At 37.4% G+C, this 21,573-nt stretch overlaps 1 protein-coding gene across 1 annotated transcript in view; it reads right to left on the bottom strand.

Annotated features, from left to right (window-relative positions):
- The window catches only part of cux1b (cut-like homeobox 1b), a 53,884-nt gene that overhangs the window by 23,481 nt on the left and 8,830 nt on the right, over positions 1-21,573 (bottom strand). Inside the window, exons 6-15 of the mRNA XM_052106505.1 lie at positions 19,016-19,139; positions 16,902-16,978; positions 16,560-16,626; positions 8,610-8,658; positions 7,686-7,787; positions 5,017-5,205; positions 4,578-4,636; positions 3,765-3,813; positions 3,600-3,696; positions 3,346-3,473 (exon numbers count right to left, since the gene is read on the bottom strand). Coding sequence (XP_051962465.1) covers positions 3,346-3,473; positions 3,600-3,696; positions 3,765-3,813; positions 4,578-4,636; positions 5,017-5,205; positions 7,686-7,787; positions 8,610-8,658; positions 16,560-16,626; positions 16,902-16,978; positions 19,016-19,139 — 941 coding nt within the window. The remainder of the gene's footprint in view (positions 1-3,345; positions 3,474-3,599; positions 3,697-3,764; positions 3,814-4,577; positions 4,637-5,016; positions 5,206-7,685; positions 7,788-8,609; positions 8,659-16,559; positions 16,627-16,901; positions 16,979-19,015; positions 19,140-21,573) is intronic.

Raw genomic sequence — 21,573 nt, forward strand, 5'->3', positions numbered from 1 at the left:
AATTTACAGTACATTTTTTACTGTTTATTATTTACTGTACATTATTTACTAAATATAATTTACTGTACATTATTTAATGTATATTATTTTCTATATATTATTACTATATATCATTTAATGTACATTATTTACGGTACTTCATTTACTGTACTTAATATACTTTAATTTACAGTTTATTATTTACTGTAAATAATTTACTGTATATTATGTACTATATATAACTCACTGTTAATTATTTACTGTACATTATTTACTGTTTATTATTTACTGTAAAAACAATCTGTTCATTTCTCGCCTGATAAACATGTCCACATATGTGTACACTTGCACCATATTCCCTCAAAAGTAGAAAATTATTATTTTTTAAGTTTTATTTACTGTATATTATTAACTATGTATAATTTACTGTATATTATTTACAATATATAATTTACTGTTTATTAGTTACTGTACATTATTTACTGTATATTATTTTCTGTATATTATTTACTATATATAATTTACTGTATATTATTTACAGTTTATTATTTACTGTACATTATTTATTGTATATTATATACAGTTTATTGTTTACTGTTTATAATATACTGCATATTATGTACTGTAAAATGGTTACTATATATTATTTACAGTACATTATTTACTATATATAATTTACTGTATATTATTTACTATATATAATTTACTGTAAATTACTGTTTATTATTTACAGTACATTATTTACTATATATAATTTACTGTATATTATTTACTATATATAATTTACTGTATATTATGTACTATATATAATTTACTGTAAATTACTGTTTATAATTTACAGTACATTATTTACTATATATAATTTACAGTACATCATTTACTATATATAATTTACAGTACATTATTTACTATATATAATTTACTGTATATTATTTACTATATATAATTTACAGTACATTATTTACTATATATAATTTACTGTATATTATTTACTATATATAATTTACTGTATATTATTAACTATATATAATTTACTGTAAATTATGTACTATATATATATATACATAATTTACTGTAAATTACTGTTTTTATTTACTATATATAATTTACAGTGCATTATTTACTATGTATAATTTACTGTATATTATTTACTATATATAATTTACAGTACATTTATTTACTATATATAATTTACTGTAGATTATTAACTATATATAATTTACTGTAAATTATGTACTATATATAATTTACTGTAAATTACTGTTTATTATTTACTGTATATTACTATATATAATTTACAGTACATTATTTACTATATATAATTTACAGTACATTATTTACTATATATAATTTACTGTATATAATTTACTGTAAATTATGTACTATATATAATTTACTGTAAATTACCGTTTATAATTTACTGTATATTATTTACTATATATAATTTACAGTACATTTTTACTGTTTATTATTTACTATATATAATTTACTGTACATTATTTACTAAATATAATTTACTGTACATTATTTAATGTATATTATTTTCTATATATTACTACTATATATCATTTAATGTACATTATTTACGGTACTTAATTTACTGTACTTAATATACTTTAATTTACAGTTTATTATTTACTGTACATAATTTACTGTATATTATGTACTATATATAACTCACTGTTAATTATTTACTGTACATTATTTACTGTTTATTATTTACTGTAAAAACTGTTCATTTCTTGCCTGATAAACATGATGTCCACATATGTGTACACTTGCACCATATTCCCTCAAAAGTAGAACATTTTATTATTTTTTATTAAGTTTTATTTACTGTATATTATTAACTATGTATAATTTACTGTAAATTATTTACAATATATAATTTACTGTTTATTAGTTACTGTACATTACTGTATATTATTTTCTATATATAATTTACTGTATATTATTTACAGTTTATTATTTACTGTACATTATTTATTGTATATTATATACAGTTTATTGTTTACTGTTTATAATATACTGCATATTATGTACTGTAAAATGGTTACTATATATTATTAACTGTTTGTTTATTGTATTTTGTTTACTGTTTATTATTTACTGTATATTATGTACTGTATATTGTTTACTGTTTCTTATTTATTGTATATTATTTACTGTGAATAATTTACTGTATATTGTTTACTGTATATTTTCACATTGAGAATAAATGTATTCATGCAAAAGCTGATAAATGTGTCTTTCAGAGGCTTTATATGGAGTTATGATGAAAATATGATTCATTTCAAACTGTTCTGAGACCAGTGCAGACAGACAGCACACTGGAGGTTAAGTCATTCACTAAATAGGGAGCAAGGGAGCATCCTAAAGCTCTCCTATAACTGTTCTGAGACCAGTGCAGACAGACAGCACACTGGAGGTTAAGTCATGCACTAAATAGGGAGCAAGGGAGCATCCTATAGCTCTCCTATAGCTGTTCTGAGACCAGTGCAGACAGACAGCACACTGCAGGTTAAGTCATGGACTAAATAGGGAGCAAGGGAGCATCCTATATCTCTCTATGCATTTAAGTGCGTTCACTGCTAAAATCTGATCAAAAGTTAAATAATAAAGTCTTTTGTTCACATTTAGGTTTATGGTTTTTGGATATCACTTTGATTAATAAACTGCACCTGGGTTCCCACTTCGTCATCGTCTCTTCGTCTGCCTGTTGCCAGCCTTGTTACATTATTTAATATTGCACAACTTAGTCTCACTGTCCACATATGAGGACATCAATGTTTAGGAAAACTAGTTGCTCTACAAATGGATTTATTTTAGGTTCTACAAATCAAAAAGGGAAATGGAAAAGGCACTCAGTAGTCATGCTCGTGTCTCAGGAGATTAAAGCATGTCGAAAAATCTTTTTAACTTAAAATAATTTGGCCTAAAGTCATCCTCCTTCACTCCATATATTTCTAGAGTCCTGAAGAATTATTTGATTAAACAATTTTTTATTAACAAACTGTTTTTTTGTAACTCAAAATCAAGTAAAATCTTCACCAACATTTGCTCAGGTCAGTTACAGACAAAAACTCCTGAAAGTTACTCATTTGAATTTTGATGTTCTCCAGACGAACCATAAAGTTGCTAATGAAGACGTCAGACAGGAAGTGAATCATTATCTCTGCAATGCTTTTGTGTATTGACATAAATGAAGTATTTATAATTGATACATATGATACATATGATAATTGATACCAAATGACCTACAGGTCAAAGGTCATAAAGCTGTAAATAACTCTGCTCATAGCCATTAGTTCTCAACACTGGTGAAATGAGTGTAATGGATGTGTTTGAACTGTGCTGGTGTTTAACCTCAGCATCAGGTCGTGTCATGCTCTGGATGATGCTCAGATCCTGTTCCAGTTTGACGATCAGATCTTTCTGATCAGAGCTGATCTTCACTGCAGCAGAAAACTCCATCTGAAGAGATGCATAACGACCTGCACATCACACAGATGAGACTTGATAAATCTCTATTGTGATATTCTGTTCATTGAGAAGTGTGTGTTCACTAACAGTTGTGTTGCTGGTGATCTCCAGTCACTCATCACCATCATCACACTCACCGCTCAGCTCAGTGTTTGCGATGCGCAGAGATGCATTCTCTGACTGCAGGCTGCGGTTCTTCTCCAGCAGTAACACCTCCAAAGGCTTAGACGAGTCCTGCATGAGACACAAACACATCAGACAGCGTAAAGATGACACAAGACACACACAGCGGCTGTATTTACCTGCAGTGTGCAGCTGTCAGAGGGGCCGAACTCCATTGACTTCAAAATACTGTCAAGAACAATCAGAACCAGTGATTAAGATACAACACACTCTTGATAAAGCCAAGGTAAAAGAACAAGATAAATAGCACATCATGTTTGACAGATGGGAGTTCTATGCTTGTATTCAGGGTCCAAAATTAACCCTCAGAAAACCATCAGTAAAAATGAGCTTTAGCAAATAAGCGACTTCACTCTTTATAAGGAACTGCAACACAAGGACACACGGTTTAAATCTAATCATAAGAAAGACGATGTAAATGACAAGCAGTGTTGGGGAAGTTACTCGAAAATGAGTTAGGTTACTGATTACTTTATTAAAAGGTAATCACATTAATAATTACTTCTAAAACAAAAATGTTTTTGTTGTTCTGCTCAAAAAAGTGGAAATCAAGTCTATATTTCATCATTGTTCATTATCGCAATCAAATAAATCACAGTTTTGTGTTTACACGAGCTACAGTTTAATCACATCATGAGGGTGCGTGTAAACATAGCCATTGTGGTGATATGTCATGCCAGGCCACTTGTGATCCGATTACCCAAGACAGATCTTAATACCAGGTGTAAACGGGGCAATTAAGACGCCAGAAAGAAAATACAAGTCTTTATATTTTTCACTGACTTAATGACCGGCACGGTTTATCACTAGCACACATAGGGACAAAACATGTGTGGTAAAATGGTAATGTTGGCCCCTGTCAGTAGTAATGCATTAAGGTGATGTTAGACTAGAATGAGTGAATACAGGAAGTGTTTAGGACAATCTTTCACCTGAGCTCTTTCTTCATCTCCTCATAATCTGACTGTGTCTGCAGCTTCTCTTCCAGTTGCTGGACAAACAAAAAGAGAAAAACTTCTACAGAAGATGTGCTGATAACATTCATGTAGTCTGTTGAAGCTTCTGAAAACCTTGAAAATGTTTTTTTGAGGAGGTTGTTCTTGAAATAATCATTACTTTATACTTTTGGAAGTGTGCACATTTGGTGTTGTCTATACAACTTTTCACAGACAACGCGGTGTCACTTTTTGTGTACAATGTCATTATTGTCGAATTATGTTTAGCATGAGCTTCAATATCCACCACTTGAGCTTTTTACATTTAGACTTACGAGTTACCTCAACAGTACATGTTTTTAATATATATATATACACACATCAGATTGTCCCATAGAATGAGCAGTATAGACGTGTTTTCAGTGAGATGGTTTACTGTAAGTGTGGTGGTCTTGACGATGAGCTGCTGTTGTAATTGGCTGATCTGGATGTTGGAGTTCTCTCGGAGCGCTGAGATGTTGGCCTGCAGTCTCTGAACATCTTCCACCAGCTGAAGCATCTCACGCTCTTTTGCACTGAGCTCGGCCTCCAGACTCGAGCGTGACGCCACATCAACACACACATCCTGAATTCACACAGACTATAAATTCACAAATATAGCCTGAAGAAATACCTGAAAACATGTATGAACTGTAAAAACGGTAACGCTCGTAATTGTTCTCAAGAGTTCTCCGGAAATATATTTGGTGCAATAATAATTTATCCAGCAATAACTTCTCTCAAATGCTTCAGTAGTTCACATTTTATGGCTTAACCTTAAAGAGTCACATTTGATGTTCAGTCAACTCAGTCGTGAGCGAGTTGTGATTGAACCACTCCCATCTGACCAACCTATAGCTGACCACCCCTTTCATGACCCATATCAAGTCTGGTGCTGAACTGGGAAATTGGACAAGTTGGATTTGGATTCTTTTTATAATTACATGTATTGTTAGTGAACGTGATGTTTGGAGTAATCAACGAAATGATATCGGAGCTGGGCATGGACTTACCTATTCCCGAGATGAACTTCTACTCCTCCGAAACTCTAGCCATTGCCAACTGAATCAATTTATCCTCATTCCACCTGATATAATATTAACATCTGGTTTAAAGAGGAAGACGTGTGTTGTAGTTTAAGAAGGCGTCCTTTTAAACCTCCACTACCTTCAATCATCCTTTCAAATGTTCGTTCATTGAAAAACAAAATGGACTTGTTGCATGAAAAATGTCCCATGGATGCATCGTTCAGAGAGGCATGTGTTTTTGCTTTGACAGAGTCTTGGCTGGATGAGTCTGTTCCGGATACCGATGTTAGCCTGGATGGTTTTGAGATCTTTCGAGCAGACAGAACCAGTAACTCTGGGAAAGAGCGGGGAGGTGGGGTGTGTATGTACATCAACTCCTGCTGGTGTACTCACATCAAAGTACACGGGAGGTAGCTGTGTGTATGTTCCACCAAGCGCCAATGTCAAGGCAGCGGCTGAGCAGATAGCATATAATACACAGGCTATGCTCAGCAAGTATCCGGATGCTCCAGTACTACTACTTGGTGACTTTAACAGCTGTCGCCTTGATTACTCATTGCCAGCCTTCAACCAAAATGTAGATGCACCAACAAGATTTAATAAAACTATACATTTGTGTTGCAGTAATATCTCGGAAGCCTTTAAAGCTAGAGCTCTCCCACCGCTAGGATTAGCGGATCATAATGTTATCCATTTACTTCCCGTTTGCAAACAACGGCTGAAACAACGCAGGGCGGAAATACACAGCGTCCCCCAATGGTCGGAGGATGCTATTGCATGCCTTCAAGGCTGCTTTGCCTGTACAGACTGGGAAGTCTTCGAGGGAGAGCTAGATGAGCAGACTTCAGTTATTACCGATTACATTCAATTCTGTATGGATTCCTTGATACCGGTAAAGATAATCAGAACATACCCAAATTCAAAACCACGGATCAACTCATCGATAAAATATATTTTCCACAAGAGAAAATTTGCCTTTAATATTTTAAGACCAGCAAAGTTCTTCTGCATAAATCAGGACATCAAAAATGAAATTGTTAAGGCTAAAAAGAAGTATAAAAACAAATTGGAGCAGGATTTTGCAAATATGAAAACATTGGCTTTTCAGCGAGTCAGGCCTCTTACTAGACAAGCCATTAAACAGACTATTTCTGTATTAGATTCCACCACCTTTGCTCTTAATCATTTTATGCCTATTTTAATACCTTAAGAGTGTGATACATCACTTTTGACGCTTTGCTTTCTCATGAGCTGGATTATGAGTCCCTTCTAACTAAGCAGGATGTCTTTTCCTTCGATCTCTTTGTACTTCAACAATACCAGCATATGGAAAACATCAGTTGTTATTCCTGTTCCAAAATAAACATATCCAACAGAGCTGAATCACTACAGGCTGGTCTCGTTAACCTCTATCATAATGAAATGCTTTGAGAAAATATTTCATTATGCTTCCTGATGTTTCACCATTTTTGGATAGTCTCCAATTTGCATATAAGCATCAGGGGTACAGAGAGGTACAGAGGATGCAGTGGCTTGTCTCTTGAACGGTCTACTTCAACACCTGGATACCCCTGGAAATGATGCCAGATTCGTTTTATTGACTTTAGTTGTGCCTTTAATTCAATTCAGCGTCATCAGTTAATCAAGAAACTACAGTGTCTGCAAGTTCCATCACCACGAGTACATTGGATTTAAGAAGTGGACCATCCAATTTTTCAGTATTTCATCCTCCTTCCTTCTGGCCGCAGGTATAGACTGCCCATGTGCAGAAAGGCCAGTTATGGTGGAGTTTTGTTCCTATGGCTATACGAGCTTTAAACACATAGGTAATCACTCATTATGATGCCATCGTATGCTCTGGCATGTGTTTTATGATCTTTTTTTTGTCCCTCTATATTTGTGATTGTTTTGACGGTTAATATGAAAATAAAAATTTGACGATTAGATAATTTATTGTCCTCAAAGAGGAAATTTGTTATCTATCTAACATCATGACACTTTAAAGAGGATGAGGATTTCACACAGTGGCCAGCAGTACCGTGACTGGAGTTTGGTTGATCTGTGCGGTCAGGTGAGTTTTGTTTGTTGATTTGAGCAGCTCCTTCAGTGATTCAACTTCTCTCTCAGCAGCTTCTGATCTCTGCAGGAAAACAACGACTAAGTGTGTTATTACACACTTATTACACAGTTATTACAACATCAGATAGCAGAAAATACTAAGCTCATGTACACACTTATTAACATATGCAAAGTTGTTTTAAAGTATGTAATTCATATTTCACACAATTAGAGAATGTTCCCATTGGATATACCAGTTATATACACAGCCTAGTCAATTATATTATTTAACATATCCAACCTCTACTGCATTACATCCCCTTGCACTGTATATAACAGATTTGTATTTGTACATATGTATGTATGTATGTATGTATATATATATATATATATATATATATATATATATATATATATATATATATATATATATATATATATTAGTCTTATTGTGTATTTTTATACAAGTATACTTATATTTTCTATTCTCTTTATTTTAATTCTATTTTTCATCATCATCATCTCTGTCTTGTTGTTGTATTGTTTGTGCTCTGGAAGCTTCTGTCACCAGGACAAACTCCTTGTATGTGTGGAAGCACACTTGGTAATAAATCTCATTCTGATCATCTGGAAACTTTTGATTCTCAAGTTGTTCATCAATAGGGTTAGTTAATAATATTCTGACTGTCCTTCCAATGAAACTGTTTGTTTGCTACTCCACAACAGATACTGTTTCCCTTCAATCAGGCTCTTAATGATTTAAGTCCTCTCTGCAGTTTGTGTCCTAATATCAAACATCATTAGAACAGAACAATAATTACACAGGAGGAAGACTTTAAAACTGTATACAGAAGGAAGCTCATAACACAATTTCATAAACATGGATGGCATCTAATGGATTTACCTGATTGGCTCTTTCCAGATCAGTCATCACCATTTCAACCTCATCAGCCCTGAGAACCAATCAAATTCAGAGTCAAATTGAGTTAGAATCTCATCCTAAACAGACTTTTTTTATTGCTGTAAGCAATGTTTCCATGGAAAGGTATGCAAAACAAATTTGTACTCCCTGAAACATATTCCTAAAATAATTGTCTAGAGCGCTCTCACCGGTCTCTACGACAGCTCTAGATTCTGGAAAATATGTGCGTGGTCTCTGGTGCTTCTGCCTGTCAATCATTTTGCATTTACTCCTAGTGTTGTAGTTTCAGTGGATTATTGAGGATTAATGCCATTTTATGCTGTGTTGTTCATAACAGTTTCCAGTTGAAGGCTCAATATCGGTCTCAATAAAGCTCATTTGGTATCTTTGGAGTGCAGAGTTTTGGAAAAAGGGGGGGCATAGCTAATTCAACAGCTCAGCTAGTTGAAAATCTAGAATGGCTAAAATAGTTTAAAGCACCTTTAAGCAAATAAGACAATAAAAAATCATGAATGGGATAAAAAATGAATAAGAAAAATGGTCCTTGCATAAAGTGTAAAATGCACACAGACACAAACTACGTTTCCATCCATGGATTTTTTGCAAAAAACATTTAATGCATCAAAATAAAGCTGATGGAAATGCAAATTATCGATAAGTGTCGACATATTATTTTTCCATTTATCTCGAGCGCATAAACTCTACAGCCTTGTTTTCATCCACTTTTTACGCCGTTTTGTTATCGAAAAAGTGTCTTAGCCTGTTTCCATTCAAATTACCTTTTATCGATAAAAACGTTGTGCGTGATGACGTCATGCCTAAAAAACACTTTGTCGCATAGGTTTTGGTTTAGCACAACAGAAATCTGTCCTGAAGCCGTTTCCATACAGAAATGTTTGGAGTGATGATGGCGTAATGGACTAAAGCACATAACTGGTAATCTGGTAATCAGAAGTTTGCTGGTTTGATCCCCACAGTCACCACCATTGTGTCCTTGAGTAAGACACTTAACTCCAGGTTGCTCCGGGGGAATTGTCCCTGTAATAATTGCACTGCAAGTCACTTTGGATAAAAGCGTCTGCCAAATGCTTAAATGTAAAATGTAAACGTGTTTATCGCAAATTCGCCTCCCAGATGTCCCTAATAGTTTTCCTCTGAAGTTTGGTTAAAATGGGGAGATTGAGACAATTCATTGAAAATAGTCAGTTTACTGTCATTTTAATTAACAAATAAATGCAATCAGAAGAGGAATTGCAATCAAAAGGGAGCAGTTGCTCTTCTGATAGGACTGTAATATTGGTCCTGATGTTGCACCTATCGCAGGTTGCCACTGGTTCCGATCCGAAAGCGGATCATCATGACCCTGTTCAAGCTGGCAACCTGCACAAAGTAGTGAGGGAAACTTGCAGTCTTAGTATAAGGATCTTCCATTTTGTGCAATCATCTAATCTAAAGCATCGCCATCACAACTACATTATGTCCCGCATATTTCTCCAGCAACTTTTAACCACCAACTGAACTTGATTATAATCTAACATTCATTTAATGTCATAATGTAATTTACATCACCGAACTTCTTGTTGCTGACGGCACACTGCATGAATGTTTGTAGCCTGCTTAGGCTGCTTATTCTTATATGTTCGTAGTTTTATCCTTTGTCATTTTACCACGTTTCAGGTTTTTCTAATTTTCTACCATTTTATCAGCGTGTATTTTACCTGTTGCTGCTGGCGCCTAGCTCAAGTCTGTGTTTGTAGCATCGCTTATATATCTGCTTTCAGCCTTGCTATTTTTATCGTGATTGTACTGCACACATTTCAGCGCGCAACCATTTTTTCTCCTCTGTGTTACACAGATTATTGCATCGATCTCAAAGCACCACTTATCAAGAACAACCAACAACAACAAACAATTGTGTGAGGGATTCACATCAATCTCAAACTCTCACAGCTCAGGAACAACCAACAACAACAAACAATTTGCGGTAAGTCATGGCATCCGCTCATGTTATTTCTTGCTGCATTGCATGTCACATGTTTACAATAGCCTCCTCCATCAGCAGTGAGGGATTCACATGTGATAAATGTAAGGAATTAGTCAAGCTGACGGAGAAGGTTAATGAGTTAGAGACTCGCATCCGAACACTAGTAGAGGTCAGTGAGAATGAAAAGCCTGTAGATACTGTTTCGGATGCGAGTAGTACAGAGAGCAACATACACGCTTTGGTTCCGGCTGTAGAGCCCCCGCAGCAGGGCATTTGGGTGATGTCTCGGTAGCATACTCGCTCATCAAAGAGACACCACTCTCCTGTTTTCCAATCGATTCTCCCCACTCAGTGATGCACCCTCTGGGAACCATTTTGAAAGAGCCCTTGTCATTGGTGATTCTATTGTAAGCAATGTGGAAATAGAGACTCCAGACACTATTGTTAATTGCATTTCGGGGGCCAGAGCGTCTGACATCAAATCAAATTAACAAGTGCTAGCTAATGTTAAACGTAGATTTTCAATAATTGTTATCCATGTCGGCACTAACGATGTAGGGCTTCGCCAGTTGGAGATCACTAAAGATAATGTGGTGTGCGAATTTGCAAAAACTATGTCAGACACTGTAATATGCTCTGGTCCCCTCCCTGCTCATCGTGGTGATGAGGTTTATAGTAGATTAGTGTCACTGAATGGCTGGATGTCTGAGTAACATTAAAGATAAACATCATATAAAAAATAGGGCTACTAAACATTAGATCTCTTTCTACCAAAGCACTAATTGTCAATTAAATGATTACAGATCATAGTTTGGATGCGCTCTGTTTGACTGAAACCTGTTTAAACCGGATGAATATATTAGTTTAAATGAATCTACTCCCCCAGGTTATTGTTATAAACATGAGCCTCGTCTGAACAGTTGAGGAGGAGGTGCTACAATTTACAGTGAAGTTTTTGGTGTTACTCAGAGGACAGGATATAAGTGTAAGTCTTTTGAACTAATAATGCTTAATGTGACACCGTCAGATATAAATAAAAAAACTCTGTCGTCTTTTGTCCTTGCTACAATGTATATAGGTGAAACTTGAAAAATTAGAATATCGTGCAAAAGTTCATTCATTTCAGTAATTCAACTTAAAAGGTGAAACTAATATATTATATAGACTCATTACAAGCAAAGTAAGATATTTCAAGCCTTTATTTGATATAATTTTGATGATTATGGCTTACAGCTTATGAAAACCCCAAATTCAGAATCTCAGAAAATTAGAATATTACATGAAATCAATAAAAAAAAAAGATTTTAAATACAGAAATGTCGGCCCTCTGAAAAGTATAATCATGCATATGTACTCAGTAATTGGTTTGGGCCCCTTTTGCATTAATTACTGCCTCAATGCGGCGTGGCATGGATGCTATCAGCCTGTGGCACTGCTGAGGTGTTATGGAAGACCAAGATGCTTCAATAGCGGCCTTCAGCTCTTCTGCATTGTTTGGTCTCATGTCTCTCATCTTTCTCTTAGCAATGCCCCATAGATTCTCTATGGGGTTCAGGTCAGGCGAGTTTGCTGGCCAATCAAGCACAGTAATACCATGGTCATTGAACCAGGTTTTGGTACTTTTGGCAGTGTGGGCAGGTGCCAAGTCCTGCTGGAAAATGAAGTCAGCATCTCCATAAAGCTTGTCTGCTGAAGGAAGCATGAAGTGCTCTAAAATGTCCCGGTAGACGGCTGCCTTGACTCTGGACTTAATAAAGCACAGTGGACCAACACCAGCCGATGACATGGCTCCCCAAACCAACACAGACTGTGGAAACTTCACACTGGACTTCAAGCATCTTGGATTGTGTGCCTCTCCTCTCTTTCTCCAGACTCTGGGACCTTGGTTTCCAAATGAGATGCAAAATTTGCTCTCATCAGAAAAGAGGACTTTGGACCACTGAGCAACAGACCAGTTCTTTTTTTCTTTAGCCCAGGTAAGACATTTGAAGCCCATGTCGAGGACCCGTCTGTGTGTGGTGGCTCTTGATGCAGTAACTCCAGCCTCAGTCCACTCCTTGTGAAGCTCCCCCACACATTTGAATGGCCTTTTCCTGACAATCCTCTCCAGGCTACGGTCATCCCTGCTGCTTGTGCAACTTTTTCTTCCACACTTTTCCCTTCCACTTAACTTTCTATTAATGTGCTTTGATACAGCACTTTGAGAACATCCAACTTCTTTTGCAATTACCTTTTGAGGCTTTCCCTCCTTGTGGAGGGTGTCAATGATGAGCCTACAATACTGAACCTTTTCACAATATTCTAATTTTCTGAGATTCTGAATTTGGGGTTTTCATAAGCTGTAAGCCATAATCATCAAAAGTATATCAAATAAATGCTTGAAATATCTTACTTTGCTTGTAATGAATCTATATAATATATTAGTTTCACCTTTTAAGTGGAATTACTGAAATTAATGAACTTTTGCACGATATTCTAATTTTTCGAGTTTCACCTGTAGATCACCCAGGTCTTATTCTGATTTCCTTAGTGAATTTGCTAATTTTTTATCAGATCTTGTATTTACTGTAGACGGAGCTTTAGTTGTTGGTGACTTTCACATTCACATAGATAATGAAAATGATACATTGGGATTAGCATTTATCGATATGCTCAACTCTGTTGGAGTCAGACAAAATGTAACAGGACCAACTCATCGCCATAATCATATGCTAGATTTAATTCTGTCATATGGAGTTGATGTTGATAATATAGAAATTCTGCAGCAGAGTGATGTCATCTCGGATCATTACCTCGTCTCTTGGATGCTGCGATCATCTAATGTTACTCAATCTACACCACGCTATCATTCAGGTAGAACTATTCTTTCGACCACTAAAGATAGCTTCACTAATACTCTTCCAGATCCTCATACACTCAATAAACCCCAAAGCCCAGAAGAACTTGATGAAATAACAAAAAATATAAATGCAGTCTTCTCTAGCAGTCTTGATATTGTTGCCCCACTTCAGTTAAAGAAAATTAAAGAAATAAGCCCTGCACCACAGTACAATGATCACACTCATGCTCTCAAGAGAGCAGCTCGGAAAATGGAGCGCATGTGGAAAAATACAAAATTAGAAGTATTCTAATTTTGCACTTATCAGAGTTACAAATGACTTGCTCTTATCAAATGATCGCAGCTGGATTTCTCTTCTAGTGCTTTTAGATCTTAGTGCTGCATTCGACACGATAGATCATGACATTCTCTTGAATAGGCTGGAGAATTATGTTAGCATCTGTGGAGTTGCATTAGCATGATTTAGGTCATATTTAGCAGATGGCTACCACTTTGTCTATGTAAATGACGAATTGTCAAACCAAACAAAAAGTATGGAGTGCCACAGGGATCAGTTTTAGGGCCTCTGCTTTTCTCCATGTATATGCTTCCCCTGGGAGATATTATCAGGAATCGTGGAATAAGTTTCCACTGCTATGCTGACGATACACTACTTTATATTTCTTCAAAACTTAGCATAGTGTATCAATAAAATTTCTTTCTACTCAATTCTAACAAAACAGAGGTACTAATTATTGGACCAAAAAAACTCTAAAAATAAGCCACAAGAATATAATTTTACTCTCGATGGATGTTCTGTTACATCATCTTCAACAGCGAAGAACTTAGGTGTTATATTTGATACCAATCTGTCCTTTGAAAATCAAATTACGAATATTTGTAGAACAGCATTCTTCCACCTCAGAAATATTGCTAAATGAAGGCATATGCTCTCTGTTGCTGATGCCGAAAAACTAATTCATGCGTTCATGACCTCAAGACTAGATTATTGTAATTCATTACATTCAATTGGTTCAAACTGCAGCAGCCAGAGTGCTGACGAGAACCAAGAAATATGATCATATTAGCCACATTTTATTATCGTTACATTGTTACCTGTTAAATTCCATATTAATTTTAATATTCTGTAACTACATACAAAGCTTTGAATGGTCTCCGCAGTACTTAAGTGATCTTCTGTCACGCTATATTCCATCACGTTCATTATGATCACACAATTCTGCCCTGTTAATAGTTCCTAGAATATCAAAATCCACAAGAGGAGGAAGATCCTTTTCATATTTGGCTCCTAAACTATGGAATAGTCTCCCAAACACTGTTCTGGACTCAGACACACTCCCTCAGTTTAAGTCTAGACTAAAGATTCGTCTATTTAGCCAGGCATACACCTAATTTATCCTCCAACCCACAATTAGGCTACTTTAGTTGGGTCTGCCGGAACCAGAAACCAGAAACATTGATCATGATTTATAACTCTGCAATAAATGTAATGGCATCTATACTAATATTATTTTATTTGTTTCCCTGTCTCAACCTCAAAACTCCTTTCCTGAGACCAGAACCAGCTGGATCCAGCACCATTCCTGCTTCGGTGTTGGACTCCACTGCTACGTGTCGCTGAATGATGATGACTAAATGCATTTTAACTATACATAATTAATATTGTCATTATATTCATGATGTTAGTCAGAGGGGAACTGGCCCCCACAGTGAGTCTGGTTTAGGGTTAGGGCGGGGTTAGTCAGAGGGGAACTGGCCCCCACAGTGAGTCTGGTTTAGGGTTAGGGTGGGGTTAGTCAGAGGGGAACTGACCCCCACAGTGAGTCTGGTTTAGGGTTAGGGCGGGGTTATTCAGAGGGGAACTGGCCCCCACAGTGAGTCTGGTTTAGGGTTAGGTTGGGGTTAGCCAGAGGGGAACTGGCCCCCACAGTGAGTCTGGTTTAGGGTTAGGGTGGGGTTAGTCAGAGGGGAACTGGTCCCCACAGTGAGTCTGGTTTAGGATTAGGGTGGGGTTAGCCAGAGGGGAACTGGCCCCCACAGTGAGTCTGGTTTAGGGTAAGGGTGGGGTTAGTCAGAGGGGAACTGGCCCTCACAGTGAGTCTGGTTTAGGGTTAGGTTAGTCAGAGGGGAACTGACCCCACAGTGAGTCTGGTTTAGGGTTAGGGTGGGGTTAGTCAGAGGGGAACTGGCCCCCACAGCGAGTCTGGTTTAGGGTTAGGGTGGTGTTAGTCAGAGGGGAACTGACCCCCACAGTGAGTCTGGTTTAGGGTTAGGGTGGTGTTAGTCAGAGAGGAACTGACCCCCACAGTGAGTCTGGTTTAGGATTAGGGTGGGGTTAGTCAGAGGGGAACTGGCCCCCACAGTGAATCTGGTTTAGGGTTAGGTTGGGGTTAGTCAGAGGGGAACTGTCCCCCACAGTGAGTCTGGTTTAGGGTTAGGTTGGGGTTAGTCAGAGGGGAACTGGCCCCCACAGTGAGTCTGGTTTATCCCAAGGTTATTTTTCTCCATGAATCAACATCGTATGGAGTTTTAACTTGCTCACTGGGGTTATAAACACAATTATTATCTAATTACACAATGATGACTCATAGACATTATAGATATTACAGTTTTATCTTCTGTTAATGTCTGATCTTCTGTAAAGCTGCTTTGAAACGATGTGTGTTGTGAAAAGCACTATACAAATAAAATTGACTTTACATTTTCTGAAGAAGCTCAGCAAATGCGATACGAGGTAAAGAGTGTTAGATTTAAAATATTTAAACGTTTTAAATCACACAAACAGAAACACACACACACACACTCACACACATAAAAACAAACACAAACATGCACACACAAATATGCACACACAAACAAACGCACGCAATCAAACACAAACATGCACACACACAAAAACACAATAAAACACACACACACACACAAACACACACACAAACTAAAACAAACAAATCAAACAAACACACACAAACAAACACACACACACACACACACTCAAACACAATAAATCAATCAAACACACAATCAAACACACACACAAAAAAATCAAACAAACACACAAACACACACACACACACACACACACACACACACACACACACTCACTTACTTTGCTGTTGACTCTTCATCATATTTGGTCTTCAAATCAAAAAGCTCAGTCTGCGTTCTTTCAAGAGCTGCAGACACATAAGAACAACACTGACATATTCAACACACAATCACTAACACACAAACTTGCATTTACAATGTCTGTGTGGCAGAAGTGAATAAATAAAGTTCATGTATGAAATATGATCTTCTATGACTGAAAAACATAGAATAAATCTTCATCTTTTCTTTCATTAAAAACTGTACTATATTTAGAAAGCATTAGAGATATAAACCAGAAATAAAACCCAAATGTAATCTGTACAACAGGGCTGATTGTGTGTGACGTGAGCTGATTTTATACCTGTCTGTAGAGTGTGAGCTTTGAGTTCAGCTTCCTGCAGCTTACTGACCAAAGACTCATGTGACTGCTGGAACTTCCTGTCACCACACAATCAAATACCTATTCAGTTATCTATATATATATTTTTTTAAGCAATATCACAGGAGCAAGAGTGCGATATGGCCCTACATTAGCACTGCTGTGATTCGGCTGCAGGACGAGTGCCGTAGGTAATCACAGCAGTGCTGATTTAGGGCCATATAACATGATTGTGAGTGTGATATTGCTTATATACAACAGTTCAATGAACAAGTACATATAAAAAAAAAAAAAAAAAAAAAAGAGGAAAAACTGAGTACGGTCATAAAAAATGCATTTTTGCATGGAACTACTTTATTACGCTATGGATCAGAATCTGCCGTTGCTGGTTCAAAACAAATGATGCGTCCAAACCTCCATTAGTAATTGAAAAAGTTCACTTCAGAAATAGTATCATGGCTTGTGCTGTTTCGAACAAGTTATTGGATAAACAAGGATGTATGTGTGTGTGTGTGTGTGTGTGTGTGTGTGTGTGTGTGTGCGTGAGAGAGAGAGACGGAGCGTGTGTGATCACCTGTTGCCCCTCCCAAGCAGAGATGCTGTCAGCTTTCTGAAGATCAGCTTTCTCAGTGGAAAAATAGCGTCCAAGTCTATTTAGTGATAGCCGCAAGAGTCATTCCCTATAGAAACTCCAATGTCCTCTGCCATTTTGAACAGTATGTATCCGATGTGGAAACTCCAGTAAGAGGAAAGTGCCTTGAGTTCTTTAATTAATCAGTCTATTGTGTCTCTCAGCTGTGATGAATCTTCACATCACCAACTGGCTCATATTACACACAAAAATTATCTTTTGCCATTACCTGCTGGCTAACATATGTAATGTCAAAACATTACATGTAAAGAAACATATACAGTAGCTCTCAACACATCTGCACTACTCTTACACTTTAGTTTAAAACGCCATGAACACAAGCGGAGTGATACACACAGTGAAGCGTCCGAGTGATGATGTGTGAGATATCAGTACTCATGGAACGTCTCTCGTCCAATTCGATTCGAGGACAAGAACTAACAGTTGTATATGTGTGTGTGTATATATAGAATTATTTATTATCTACAGTACTCTGCAAAAGGGTTAGGCACTTTCCCCAATTCTACTAGATACACCTGACACAGTGTCTCTTGGTTGTTGTCCGATCAGATGTTTCACAGTTCTTCAATCTATTTAGTCTCAATCGCTTCTGTCTCTTTATATAATCTCAAACTGACTCAATGTTCAGTGGGGGTCTCTGTGGGGGTCATGACATCTGTTGCAGTGTTCCCTGCTCTTCAATTCTAATCTTTTCTATTTGCAAAAGATTCAGGTTTAAGATTAATTTAATATTTGGGAGTCTAACATTTATATTTCCTATTGACACACTAAAGCTGAATATATAAATAACCACCTTAATGCGTTTGTGAAACATCTTATGTGCATGTTATGACTTTTGCACAGTACTGTATATATACACATACACACATGTACGTACACACACACACACACACACACACACACACACACACATATATATATATATCCAGTACTGTGCAAAAGGTGCATACATGTTATATAGAGATGTTTCCTAAACATATATACAACAATGTTTCAACATTTGCCTTAAGATGGTTATTTTACATCTTCTGCATCAGTGACAATAGCAAATATCAATTTTACTTTCCAAACTTTCCTTTTGCAAACAGAATAGTAGGAGTCGTGCAACAGACAGTATGGATATCCACATCAGTGAGTCCATCTGAGATTACACGAAGACACAGAAGACTAAATACATACAACGGAGTTCAACTTGAACCACCTTGAAAAACTGAGTGCTACTGAACCCATGAGAACTGACATAGGTGCTCACACCAAATATTCATTTAGTTCTTTGTGTAATGCACTTTGTATAAGTTAATTGATCAATACATGTTATTCATGTCACTAAATATCCACACAACACAACATCTTTCAAAACTGCCTCAAACTTTTGCAAAGTATTGTACATAAATCAACTAGCCCAGAAAACAGTAATATGTGTTAAAGGTGAATTGGTTCAGACCTCTCTTTCTCAGTGTAGTCTTTATGAATCTGTTGTTGTTTCTCCAGGGCCAAGTTCTCCGCCTGATTCTTCACACTCGTCTCATATTCTCTGATCTTCTCCTTCAGGGTTTTAATGGTCACCTCTGAAATCACACACGTTAATGATTATTGTGAAGGGGTGGTGTTTAGCAAATATCATCACCTCTGAATAAAATAATATTGCATCTATGAGAGGTCCTTACTAATACAGTGAAACAAATGTGCGTGTTTGATACTGTCTCACAGGGTGTTGTGATACACCTAGAGGAATAGCTAGCAGGAGACACATGCCTGCTCCTCCACCTGCATAAACTCTCTCGCTTGCAGCTCACTGCGGCTGGTTCACCCCAGAGAGACAGCTTTATGTGAATGTCTTCGCTTGTAGTACACTCCATTCCCCCCGCCTGCAGCTGGGGAAGATATTGGTCATCTTCGGTCTATCTGCCATCAGAATCAGCCATCGATATGGTGTCTGCCGTTGGGGGGCAGGTTTCAATAAACTGAAAGCCTCTAGTCAGAGCTGTACACGCTTATACATGGGATTGAGTGGCAGATGTTCTCGGCAGACTGCTGTGTGACTGAGCAGCCCTAATTAGGGACCACATTGCTCACCCCAAATTTGGGGAGGGGCCTAGACAAGGTGATCCATAATTTGCCCGCTCACTCAACCCCTATATAGGTTGCAGAGCTATCTGGGACAAAAGTATTAATTTTGATGGGCCCAAACCTGTCTGGCACCTAAATTTAATTTAAAATTATTAATTTAAATTTAGTACAGGGGCCGCTACCATTACAACCTGTTTCGGTGACGTCACTTTTTCCCTGCAGTTGCCATATTTGTGACCATCAGTGGGAGATAATGATAGAGGTGAATGGAAAATCACCCGTAAAATGATAAAGAAAAACCTAAAAAAAATGCTTTTGATCCAAAGTCCCAGGAAAGGTGTATACAGGTCTGAAGTCAGCACAGATATTGCCAAATTTGACTTTCACGGACATTTAAATATATTTTATTGATGATTTATCTCTGTACTCCGGCGATTATGTTGTGTGACCAGCAAGTGCACACACAACTACCGGTCCATCACTGTAAACATCTCTCAGTCAGAAGTTACAAATGTTTGTGTTTTCTGCTCTGATTAGGTCCCAATATTACAAAACGTCTGTGTATGTATGTAAGACAACAAAGCCCTGCAGAGGATAGTGAAGACAGCTGAGAAGATCATCGGGGTCTCTCTTCCCACCATCAAAGACATTTACAAAAAACACTGCATCTGCAAAGCAACCAGCATTGTGGATGACCCCACACACCCCTCACACAAACTCTTCAACCTCCTGCCGTCTGGCAAGAGGTACAGAAGCATTCGGCCCTCACGGCCAGACTGTGTAACAGCTTCTTCCCCCAAGCCATCAGACTCCTCAATACTCAGAGACTGGACTGACACACACACACACGCACGCGCACGCCACGCACGCGCACGCAACGCGACACGCACACGCACACGCACACGCACACGCACACACACACGTCCTGAGTTGCACTTTAATTATTGTCACTAGAACACTATCTCATAGTATGTTATGTTTACATTTTTAGAAACTGTCATCTTTTTGCAGTACTGTGTACTGGTCGGCGCTGCACTGTAACTGTCTCTTACTGTGTCTATTGTCCTGTTCATTGTCAGAAATGTGTTGTACTGTCCTTTTTTGCACATGTTTGCACGTGCACTTTATATAGGTATACACTCACTTAAAGGATTATTAGGAACACCATACTAATACTGTGTTTGACCCCCTTTCGCCTTCAGAACTGCCTTAATTCTACGTGGCATTGATTCAACAAGGTGCTGAAAGCATTCTTTAGAAATGTTGGCCCATATTGATAGGATAGCATCTTGCAGTTGATGCTCTATTGGGTTGAGATCTGGTGACTGTGGGGGCCATTTTAGTACAGTGAACTCATTGTCATGTTCAAGAAACCAATTTGAAATGATTCGAGCTTTGTGACATGGTGCACATAAAGGGATGGACATGGTCAGAAACAATGCTCAGGTAGGCGTTGGCATTTAAACGATGCCCAATTGGCACTAAGGGGCTTAAAGTGTGCCAAGAAAACATCCCCCACACCATTACACCACCACCACCAGCCTGCACAGTGGTAACAAGGCATGATGGATCCATGTTCTCATTCTGTTTACGCCAAATTCTGACTCTACCATCTGAATGTCTCAACAGAAATCGAGACTCATCAGACCAGGCAACATTTTTCCAGTCTTCAACTGTCCAATTTTGGTGAGCTCTTGCAAATTGTAGCCTCTTTTTCCTATTTGTAGAAGAGATGAGTGGTACCCGGTGGGGTCTTCTGCTGTTGTAGCCCATCCGCCTCAAGGTTGTGCGTGTTGTGGCTTCACAAATGCTTTGCTGCATACCTCGGTTGTAACGAGTGGTTATTTCAGGCAAAGTTGCTCTTCTATCAGCTTGAATCAGTCGGCCCATTCTCCTCTGACCTCTAGCATCAACAAGGCATTTTCGCCCACA

The sequence above is a fragment of the Xyrauchen texanus genome, chromosome 36 (assembly GCF_025860055.1).
Source record: "Xyrauchen texanus isolate HMW12.3.18 chromosome 36, RBS_HiC_50CHRs, whole genome shotgun sequence".
Classification (NCBI taxonomy): domain Eukaryota; kingdom Metazoa; phylum Chordata; class Actinopteri; order Cypriniformes; family Catostomidae; genus Xyrauchen; species Xyrauchen texanus.